Source organism: Suncus etruscus, chromosome 15 (assembly GCF_024139225.1).
Source record: "Suncus etruscus isolate mSunEtr1 chromosome 15, mSunEtr1.pri.cur, whole genome shotgun sequence".
NCBI classification, from domain to species: Eukaryota; Metazoa; Chordata; class Mammalia; order Eulipotyphla; family Soricidae; genus Suncus; species Suncus etruscus.
In genome coordinates, this window is record NC_064862.1 from 85229962 (window position 1) to 85241312 (window position 11351).

At 46.9% G+C, this 11351-nt stretch overlaps 1 protein-coding gene across 1 annotated transcript; it reads left to right on the forward strand.

Annotated features, from left to right (window-relative positions):
* The first annotated feature begins 189 nt into the window (after window positions 1-189).
* On the forward strand, window positions 190-10128 carry LOC126030070 (zinc finger protein 737-like). The gene is made up of 6 exons (XM_049788270.1): window positions 190-313; window positions 2100-2226; window positions 4256-4324; window positions 5716-5792; window positions 8458-9943; window positions 9984-10128. The coding sequence occupies exons 1-6, from the start codon at window positions 281-283 to the stop codon at window positions 10043-10045; spliced, it is 1854 nt and encodes a 617-aa protein (XP_049644227.1). The 5' UTR covers window positions 190-280; the 3' UTR covers window positions 10046-10128.
* The last annotated feature ends 1223 nt before the right edge of the window (window positions 10129-11351 follow it).

An 11351-nucleotide genomic window follows, 5' to 3' on the forward strand; every position in this document is an offset into this window, starting at 1 on the left:
ACCCCTATAGAGCCAGGCCAAAACTCTTGACATCCTCAAAGCCTGAATCCCAATCCACTACTATATCCCCAGGATAGGAAGGAGCCTCTACCTGAGTCTCCCAATGTGGGTCTCAGCTGCTGCCCAGGTGTGTGGCCCATCGGCGTTTCTGGCTTCATGCAGGCACTTCCTGTAAGGGCAAGGGGTTGTGCTCATCTCTGGTGCTCATGGCTGTGACTTTCCTCCAGAGCTTCCTGCAGAGGGCCTTGTTGCTGTTTAAGAAGAATCCAGGTGGGAGAAGATGGGGACCCACAGTCTGAAGTCCTTTTCCCAGGTAGGAGTGTTAGCTCAGAAAAAAATGGAGGGACAGGACTGTGTAGGCCCCAGAGTCATATTGTATCTCCTGTTCGGGGCGCTGGACTGTTATTTGGGGCCACTTTTGTCCTAGTTTATTGTGTTTGGTTGGTGAGCCACATCCAGTGCTGCTCGGGCCTTTCTCCTGACTCAGTGCTCTTAGGTCACACCTGACAGGTCTCAGACCCTGTTGGGTGCTAGGATCTAGGATTGAGTTCCTGGTAATATGGACCCTGATGCTGCTGAAGCATCATTCCTGCCTCATTCCGGGAAAATTGCTTTGATTTTTAATTTCTGGCACCACATCCAAAAGGGGATTATATGGGCCTGCACTCAGAAGTCCCTCCTGCTGAGCTCAAAGCCCAATGGGGTATCCAGGATTCTATCTGATGTAGCCAAGTGCAAGTCAAGTGCCCCCCCCCCCCAGCATTTCTGTAGGTTTAGCACAAAGATCTTTTGTATTTTCCTGCTGCTCCCATGTGCAGAACAATACCCAAGCCCTTGTCTCTTTGTCTTCACTCAGGACCCTCCATGTGGCTCAAGTACACTTCGCCTGGGGTCCCTAACACTGAACTTTGGGTGAAGAATTTTCTACATTACCAGAAAGAACTCTGATGGGTCCTTTCTCATGTGCATTTCCCTGTGGGTTTTAATTTGTTTTTGTTATTTTGTTGTTGTTGCTTTTCCTGAACTATCTGAGACTGTTTTATTTGTATTAGATTTTTTGCAACTTTGGAGGTGCTCAGGTCTATTCTTGGCTCAGGATTTACTCCTGGCAATCTCAGGTGACTGTAGTATGTGCCTAGGATTGACCCCAGTTTGGCCCTATTTGCTCCCTCCCTGTCACTGTTGCTGTTGCTCAAAGACATGCAGTTCAGCTCTTATTGTCCTTCACTTTTCAGAGTCTCGCCTCCTCTCCGAAGCCACATTTCTCCAAGTAAACCAGTTGCACTTTCAAAGTCTGCCAGTCTGCAGTCCCTGGCTTTGTGACCCTGAGAGGGAAAAAATAAACAAAGGATCTTTCAAGATGGCATAGGGGTTAAAAGTCAGGTCATTTTTACCAGCTCAAGGAGGGACTTGTTTGTGGTGAAACATGAGTGCTGATATGGAGAAGCATATGGCTTTGAGTCACTCACTGGACCTTGAATTTTCCTTCCTTCTCTCCCTAGAACCAAGGACAGAGATGGCTTTGAGAGCAGGGTTGGGCCAGTGTGTGTTTAGCATTTGGGGTCATACCCAGAGTGCTTCTTAACTCTTTGTGCCTCTTTGCTCCTGAGTTACTCCTGGCAGGGCTCAATGGACCTAGTAATTCTAGGCATTGGTCCAGGCTACTCTGTCCAAGAACCTTCTAGAACAGACTTCACTTCTTATATTGTCTGAACCAAGGGGATTTCTAGTTCCTGTCACTCAGGGGTGCCCGTGAGATATTGACTTTGAGGCTGGTTCCTCCTGAGTGGAAAGAGAAGACCTGAGTCCCTTTAAGACCCTGGAAGGTCCCTCCTCACTCACAGGGTTGGGGTTAGCCTGGTCCCTGATCTCTTTTTTTTTTTTTTTTTTTTTTTTTTTGGTTTTTGGGCCACACCCGGTGACACTCAGGGGTTACTCCTGGCTATGCGCTCAGAAGTTGCTCCTGGCTTGGGGGACCATATGGGACGCCGGGGGATCGAACCGCGGTCCGTCCTAGGCTAGCGCAGGCAAGGCAGGCACCTTACTTCTAGCACCACCGCCCGGCCCCCCCTGATCTCTTTTTATGTGTGCTGTCTCAGGATGCAGTGACCTTCTCTGAAGTGGCCGTGAGCTTTTCCCCGGAGGAATGGCCATGCCTGGACAACTCTCAGAGAAAGCTCTACAGAGATGTGATGCTGGAGACGTACAAGCATCTGCAGGCCATAGGTGAGAGTCGCTCTGGGGTTGCCTGTGTGGGACACACCATTGAGGGAGTAGGGAAATCATGTATAGGCCAGGAATCTGGGTTCAATAGGGAACTTAACTTTGCAGATTCTCAAGGTCAAGCCCTTCCCCTTGTTCTAACTCCCAGCCCCTGACTATTTCTTAGATGAATCCAACTTTACAGTTTTAAATATCGGGGCCGGGCGGTGGCGCTGGAGGTAAGGTGCCTACCTTGCCTGCGCTAGCCTAGGACGGACCGCGGTTCGATCCCCTGGTGTCCCATATGGTCCCCAAGAAGCCAGGAGCAACTTCTGAGCGCATAGCCAGGAGTAACCCCTAAGCGTCACAGGGTGTGGCCCAAAAACCAAAAAAAAAAACAAAAAAAAAACAAAAAAAAAAAACAAAACAGTTTTAAATATCATTCAGTCTTGAGAGATAGTACAGTGTGTTGAGTGTTTGCCTTGGCCAGTATGAACCAGGTTTGATCCCGGCTCCACATTGATTCTCTAAGCTCCAGAAATCATCCCTGAGCACAGAGATAGGAGTCACCCTGACCACTGTGGGTGCATCCCCAAATTTTCCTAAATACAAGTCATTTAATTTTTGTAGGTTTGGGGAAGCTCTTGGCCACACATGGGAGTGCTCAGAAGTTACTAGTTGATTGTGCTTAGAGACTATTCCTGGCATTATTTGCAGATCACTTAGGGTGCTGGTGATTAAACCTGAATCAGCCCTGTACAAGGTGAGGTTCTCTCCTCTGTACTCTTGTCCCAAACCCAATAAGTCCAATGTGAATGTGAACAAGTGTGACCTAAGTTTTGTTAATGATCTGTTAAGGGTCACACGGCATCAGCACTTTCCAATTTCTTGGAGGATTTTCTCCATCTTCTAGGGGGATATTGTAGTTTGGGGGATTGAAACTGAGGCTCCAGCATGCAAAACACATTTTCCATTCACTGTGCTGTGTCCTGGGGCATACTTTAACTGTGTTTTTTCTTTTCTGTTTTTTCTTTTTTGTTTTTGGGCCATACCCAGAGGCACTCATAAATTGCTCCTGGCAGGCTCTGAGGACCATATGGGATGCCAAGAATTGAACCTGGGTCCTTCCTGGGTTGGCCACGTGAAAGGCAAATGCCCTACCACTGTGATGTTACTCTCACTCCTGTTTCTGTTTCTTTTGGGACTATACCCAGCAGAACTAGGGCTGACATCTGCCTCTGCACTCAGGAGTTACCTTGGCAGGTTCTGGTGCTGTTGGGTATCAATCCATGGGTGCAAAAGAAGTACCCTCCCCACTGTACTATCACTCCAGCCCTTAGATTTGTTGTTGTTGTTGTTGTTATTTATTTTGGGGTCATTCCTAGAGGCACTCAAGGTTATTCCTGGCTATGTGCTCATAAATTACTCCGGCATCCTTGGGGAACCTTCTGGGACACCAAGAATGGAACCTAGTCTGCCCTGTGCCAGGTATAGCCCTGGCTATGCTGTTAATCCAGCCCCCAAATTTTAGGTTTATTTGGGGAACCATATCCTGTGATCCTCAGGGCCTTTCTCCTGGTACTACGCTGAAGAATTACTTCTAGCAGGCTTGAAGAACCATATGGGAATCTAGGGATCAGTTGTATGCAAGGCAGATGACCTATCCACTCTATTATTGCTCCAGCCCCAGCAATTTAAGATACTTTTGGGTCTTGCCATCCTTGGCAGTGTTTACAGTTACTCCTGGCTCTGCACTCAGTGCTCACCTCTGGATCAGCTCAGGGAACTACCGAGGGTGCCATGATCAATGCCTGTTGGCCCTGTGTGAGCTCAGAAATATACGATTGCTCACCCCATATATTATCCGACACCTTCTGTTGCACCCTTTCATTGAAACCTGGTCAGTAACTAATGTTATATAGGTGTATATGGAGAGCAGAAATACTATCCTTCATCTCTTCCATGATTTGGCCACTTTCATTAGGGATCCAAACCCATGCATGCGTGCTATCCCCTTCCCTATCTCTAATCATGAATCTTCCCTCTGGGGCAGGGCATTGCAGGGTGAAGCCTGCGCTGATCTCCTGGTTGGAAGGAGGAGCCCTGAGAGGTGTGTTTGCAGGTGAGTGTGGTAAGAACGCCTTCCTGGGCTCAGACGTGTAGTGGATATGCAGTATCAGGAACAGGTGAGAAATGTGGGTGCTGGGCACAAGATCTGGAGCTCATATCAGGGGTGTGGGGCCTCTCCCAGTCCTGTTCAGTGCCCTTGATGCTGAGTGCCAGAATGATCTGTAGCATTTTTGTTTTGTTTTGTTTTGTTTTTTTGAGTCACACCCGGCAGCGCTCAGGGGTTACTCCTAGCTCTACGCTCAGAAATCGCCCCTGGCAGGCACAGGGGACCATACGGGATGCCAGGTTTTGAACCACCTTCTGCATGAAAGGCAAACGCCTTACTCCATGCTATCTCTCCAGCCCCATGAGCTGTAGCTTTGCTGTCTTGGCTTTGCTCTTTCTGGTTCCCTGTCTGTGGGTGTTTAGGACTGATCCTGAGATTCTGAGCCCTTACCCCCACCCCCCACCATTTTCTGTGCTGCACAGCCCCAGTCGGTACCTTTCTCAGAGGTAGCTGCATGCTCCTCTGCTCTGTTTGTCTCCTCAGTTGCCTTTGCCATTGGATCATTATTGAGATTTTTGAGATTCCCCTCAAGTGATTTTTTTTCTCTCATTTTTTTGAGGCCACCTTTTGTTTGTTTGTTTGTTTGTTTGCTCTTGCACCTGGCCATACTTCAGGGTTTTCTCCTGTCAGGTTAGGGACCATATGGGATGCCAGGTATTGAAATAAGGTTGACTGGGCCCAGAGAGATAACATGGGGGTAGGGTTCTTGTCTTGCATGCAGAAGGATGGTGGTTTGAATTCTAGCATCCCATATGGTCCCGAGCCTGCCAGGAGCAATTTCTGAGCATAAAGACAGGAGTAATCTCTGGGCGCTGCTGGGTATGACCCAAAAATCAAAAAAAGAAAAAAAAAGAAAAAGAAAAAAGAAAAAGAAATCAGGTCAACCACATGAAAGGCAAATATCTAGGTTTAAGCAATAGTACAGTGGGTAGAGCACTGGCCTTAAATGCGGCCAACCTGGGTTCGATTCTCAGCATCCCATATAGTCTCTTGAGCTGTCCTGGAGTGATTTCTGTGCGCAGAGCCAGAATTAACCCCTGGCACCACCTGGTGTGGCCCAAAAACCAGAAAAAAAATGGAAAGGCAAATGCCTTCCCTGTTGTGCTATTGTTCTGGCCTCACAACAGATTCTTTTATTTTTTGAGGGGAAGGCATACCCATCAGTGCTCAGAGATTATTCCTGGATCAGAAATTGCTCCTGGCAGGTTCAGGGGACCATATGGTTTGCCAGGGATTGAACCCAGGTCAGTTGTGTGCAAGGCAAAAGCCCTACCACTATGTTATTTCTCTGATCCCTCACAACAGATTCTTACATTGCATGTTTGTTTTGATTTTAGAATGCATACCACCAGTTCGAGATTTGGCCTTTCCTCAACTTACTTTTGGAACGAGATCTTCAAATAGGAGTGAGCTGGTAAGATTTGCAAATTCCAAATCACTATTTTTATGTGGTGGCAGGATAGCTCAGTGCCGCAAGCACATAGGATTTTCAAGTGAGGTCTGGCTTTTTAGCCTTGTCTTCCCATCTCTGCTCTGTTGGGAGGATGCAGAGCCCAGGGTGGAAAGAACCTGAATGCTGAAATTAGTTCTCTAATATAAAGATATTCAAAGTATTTTTCAGACCAAAGTAATTATGTGATTTGTGGGGAAAAGGAGTTGGTGGAGAGAAATACTGTGATTTTTGATTTATTAAATGTTAAGTTGAGGTGCCAGAGTGATAGCACAGTGATAAGGCCTTTGCCTTGCATGTGGCCAACCCGGGATGACCCAGGTTCGGTCCCTGGCACCCCATATGGTACCTCGGGGCTGCCAGAAATGATTTCTAAGCACAGAGCTGGTAGTAACCCCTGAGTGCTGCTTGGTGTGACCCAACAACAAAAAAATGTTAGGTCGAGTGTTTAAATTTGCTCATTTGTCATCTGGATTCCTATTCCAGGGAAGATTTCTTCCCACTATGCAGGGAAGTGAAAACCTGAGTTTCTTTCTTGCCATTGCCTGTGGTCCCTGAGCCCTAGCAAGTTTGACCAAGGAGCACACAGCCAGAGTAAACATGAGCACTGCCTGGTGGGGACCCCCAGAATATATTAGAAAAAGAAAAGAGTGAACTCATTGATGTCTAGGAGGACTATTCCTAATGTGGGTTTCCACCTGGCCTTCACCCATGCACTCGCGGGCCCCATACTGAGCTCTGACCAAGCCCCAAACGAGGATGTGTTTTATGGTTATTTCGAATTGCTGCTTCCGGTTCTGCACAGGGATAAATTTACACTTCTGTGTCTGTTCACTGAATTGATGAAATAGAGACATTCTCATAACTTAGGCCTCTCCAGATCCATAAAATTTTCTTGTTGTACAAGTAAAAATAAAAGGGGGACCAGAGCAATAGCACAGTGGTAGGGCATTTGTGTTGCATGCTGCCAACCCAGGATGGATTCTGGTTCTATCCTCGGCATCTCATATGGTCTGAGCCTGACAGGAACAAGTTCTGAATGCAGAGCCAGGAGTCACACCTGAGTTATGCCATGTGTGACCCAAAACACACACATACACCACGTTTCTTTTTTATTTTATTTTATTTTATTTTTTTGTTTTTTGGGTCACACCTGACAGCGCTCAGGGGTTAATCCTGGCTCTAGCTCAGAAATTGCTCCTGGCAGGCTTGGGGGACCATATGGGATGCTGGGATTTGAACCACCGTCCTTCTGCATGCAAGGCAAATGCCCTACCTCCATGCTATCTCTCCGTCCTCCACCCCCCCCCCCCCACATTTCTGAATGCAGAGCCAGGAGTAATACCTGAGTGCTGGCAGGTGTGACCCAAAACACATATACAGACACACACAACACACAACACACACACACACACACACACACACACAGAGGACCGGAGTTATAGCACAGCAGCAAGGTGTTTGTCTTGCAAGCAACCAACTCAGAATGGACCCAGGTTCCATTCCTGGCATCCCATATGGTCCCTGAGCATGCCAGGAGTAATCCCTGAGCATCACTAGGTGTGGCCCCCAAAACCAAAATAAATATATAAATAAATAATGAGCTAGAGCAATAGCATAGCAGGTAAGATATTCACCTTGCATGCAGCAAATGTTGAACCATAGTTCAGGAATAATCCCTGAGTTTAGTGCCAGGAGTAAACCCTGAGCACCACCAGGTATGGCCCAAAAAGTAGAAAAAGAAAAGGGGTGGGGGGAACAAGGCTATATAGCTAGTTCAGCAACACTGTGCTTGCCTTGCACTCCAAGTGGATCCCTAGCATCCTATAGGTTTCCTGAATTGGGCCAGGACTGATACTTAAGTGCAGAGCTAGGAGTAGTCCCTGAGCATTGCTGGTTGTGACCCCAAAATTCAAAAAGAAAAGAAAACATGATATACATTTAAAAAAATCCTAAAAATAGTTGGGGGCTGGAGCAGTGGCACAGCAGTAGGGCATTTGCCTTGCACGTGGCTAACCTAGGATGGACCTCGGTTCTATCCTCCGGCATCCCATATGGTCCCCCAAGCCAGGAGTGATTTTGAGCATGGAGTCAGGAATAACCCCTGAGCACACCGAGTGTAGCCCCAAAACAAAAACAAACAAACAAAAATCCTGGGGTTGCAGGGCTCAGAGAATCATGGATCAGCCCTGACTGTCCAGGTAATATTAGAGCCAGTAAACACAGGGAAGAAAATAGAAAGCAACAGATAATTGTCGTTCTTTTGGCTACAGTTTTCCCTATCGATGGGTCTGTGCTAAAACTACGAAAATGTCAGAATGATTGGGGGGGCGTGGCAAATGCCAGAGTGAACACGGAACCCCTCTTGTGAAAGCCATCCATTGAGGCCCTGGTAGTTTGTCATTTAGGGTCCAGAAATCACCTTTTCAGCCCCTCTGCTCAGACTATTACCTTACTAAGCACATTTCTTTACTAGATGTCTACCTTTTATCAGAAATATATCTTATATGTTGAGAATTGGGTTTTTGTGGTTGAAATCACACTTGGGGGCCTGGTTTTGAACCAGGAGATTGTCAAGGGAGAGAGAAGTCATTGGAAGGAATTGGACTAACCCTCTGCTGTTCCACAGGGAAGCAACCAGCTCAGGTGGGACAAGGGAGATACTGTGCTGTGGGACAGAGGCTTGAGGAAACCATTTTGCCCACATCCTGATGGGATTGAGGGATCGGAGGGCGTCTATTCTGGAAGACACCAGAGTGAAGAGAACATCCTTGCTGCGGAACCCCAGACCAATGGGCACAGTGCTTCTGAGTCTGCTCCACCCAGTCCCTGGACAAGGACCACAGCAGAGGGGCCACCTAAGGCCAAGCAATCAGCAGTATTTATTCTGAGGCCCTCAAGGCAACAAACTCATGAGCACATTCCCCGTGGAGTGGAGCCATCCAAGTGTAAGCAATGTAGGGGGCCCTTCCCGTGTGCTCGGCACCGTGATGTGCCCTCAGGTACCCCCATTGCTCAGGATCCCTCTGAAGGTCAGCAAGATGGACATGCTGTGGGTCAGCTGGCACGCCCGAGTGACCCGAAGAAAGTGCAGACAGAAAAGAAACGTCACGTATGTAGGGAGTGTGGTAAGGCCTTCACGCAGGCCTCAAAGTTGGCCGCTCACATCAATGTTCATACAGGAGAGAAGCCTTACTCATGTCAAGAGTGTGGGACAGCCTTCGCTCATTCCTCAAACCTGAGAAAGCACATCATCATTCATACAGGAATGAAGCCTTATACATGTCAAGATTGTGGGAAGGCTTTTGCTCAATCTTCAGGCCTTTCGATGCACAAGAAAGTTCATACTGGAGAGAGGCCTTATAAATGTCAGGAGTGTGGGAAGGCCTTCAGTCAATCCTCAAGCCTTCTGGTGCACAAAAAAATTCATATTGGGGAGAAGCTGTATAAATGTCAGGAATGTGGGAAGGCTTTCCTTCGATCCTCACACCTTATGGAGCACACGAGTATTCACACAGGAGAGAAGCCTTATTCATGTAAGGAGTGTGGGAAGGCCTTCGCGCGCTATTCATACCTAACTGGACACATGCGAGTGCATACTGGCAAGAAGCCTTATACATGTCAGGAGTGTGGGAAGGCCTTCGCTCAATCCTCACACCTTAGTCGGCACATGACTATTCATACAGGGGAGAAACCTTACTCATGTCAGGAGTGTGGCAAGGCCTTTGCTAATTACGCAAACCTTTTTGTGCACAAGAAAAACCACATAGGCGAGAAGCCTTATTCATGTCAGGAGTGTGGGAAGACCTTCGCTCAATCCTCGCATCTTACTTCGCACATGAATATTCACACGGGAGAGAAGCCGTATTCGTGTCAGGAATGTGGGAAGGCCTTCTCTCGATCCTCCCATCTTTTTGGGCACATGAATATTCATACCGGAGAGAAGCCTTATTCGTGTGAGCAGTGTGGAAAGGCCTTCACTCAATACTCAACCCTTATTGTACATATGAATATTCATACTGGAGAGAAGCCTTATTCATGTCAGGAGTGTGGGAAGACTTTCCCTTTCCCTTCAAGCCTTTATAAACATAAGAGAATTCATTCTGGAGAGACAGGTTAAGTGTGTAAGGAAGAGAATTCATTCTGGAGAGACAGGTCACGTGTGTAAGGAGTGTGAGAAGGCCTTCACTCCTGTTCAAACTTGTTCATGGATATGAAAATTATATCTGGAGCCTCTGAGAAACCATACAGTATGGTTGTCCTTGTTCTTGCACACCACTGGTCCTGGTTCTATCCCTCAAATCCTGTAGGGTTGCTCAAGCCCTCCAGCAGGGACTACAAAGTGCAGAGCCAGGTGTAACCTTTGAGCACTACATAGTGTGTGCCTCCCAAAAAGAAGTAAAAGAAATTTTAAACTGGAGAGAATCCTGTCATGTAAGGAAGGTGGGAAGGCCTTGTTTATTTATGAATATTTTTTTTTTTTTTTTTTTTTTTTTTTTTTTTTTTTTTTGGTTTTTGGGCCACACCCAGTAACGCTCAGGGGTTACTCCTGGCTATGTGCTCAGAAGTTGCTCCTGGCTTGGGGGACCATATGGGACACCGGGGGATCGAACCGTGGTCCGTCCAAGGTTAGCGCAGGCAAGGCAGGCACCTTCCTTTAGCGCCACCGCCCGGCCCCTATGAATATTTTCTCTGCATAAAAAAATGCATAATTGGGGCCAGAATGATATAATACAGTGGGAAGGTCTTTTGCCTTACACGCTGTTCTATCGCAGGTATTCATATGGTTCCCTGAGCCTGGCAGGAGTAATTTCTGAGCACAGACCCAGGTGAAACTCTTGCATCTGGTGTGTCCTAAAAAAAAGAAAGAAAGAAAGAAAATGCACAATCTTATGTCATATTTTCTTCATTGTTTTAATCAAAGGCTTTCATTTTCTTATCAAACCTTATTTAAAACACAAGAAAATTCATACTGGAGAGAAATCATAGGTAGGTGAGAAGAGTGGAATTGCTTTCACTATGTCTTCACAGTTTAGTAGCCACTGGATTATAAATGCTGGATAGAAACCCTAGATAGGTAAGAAATGTGGGGTCGTTAGTTGATACTCAAACCTTACTGACCAGAACATTCATACTGAAGAGAGACCTTAGGCATGCAATTATTGGGAAGGCCTTTATGTTCTCCTACCTTATTCAATTCAGCAGAATTTATTCTGGAGGGGCCCGGAGAGATAGCACAGCGGCGTTTGCCTTGCAAGCAGCCGATCCAGGACCAAAGGTGGTTGGTTCGAATCCCGGTGTCCCATATGGTCCCCAGTGCCTGCCAGGAGCTATTTCTGAGCAGACAGCCAGGAGTAACCCCTGAGCACTGCCGGGTGTGACCCAAAAACCAAAAAAAAAAAAAGAATTTATTCTGGAGAGAAACCCTATATATGTAAGGAATGTGGGAAGAGCTGCAGTCATTCTTTAAGCCTTACTAGGTATTGGAATAATCATATCCATAGAAACTTTATGTATTTAAGG

Bases quoted from the DNA above. Each gene is read 5' to 3' on its own strand.
- LOC126030070 (XM_049788270.1), top strand. From the start codon at position 281: ATGGGGACCCACAGTCTGAAGTCCTTTTCCCAG. The intron at 314-2,099 runs GTAGGAGTGTTA...GTGCTGTCTCAG, and splicing joins GTCTGAAGTCCTTTTCCCAG to GATGCAGTGACCTTCTCTGA. The intron at 2,227-4,255 runs GTGAGAGTCGCT...CCTCTGGGGCAG, and splicing joins CAAGCATCTGCAGGCCATAG to GGCATTGCAGGGTGAAGCCT.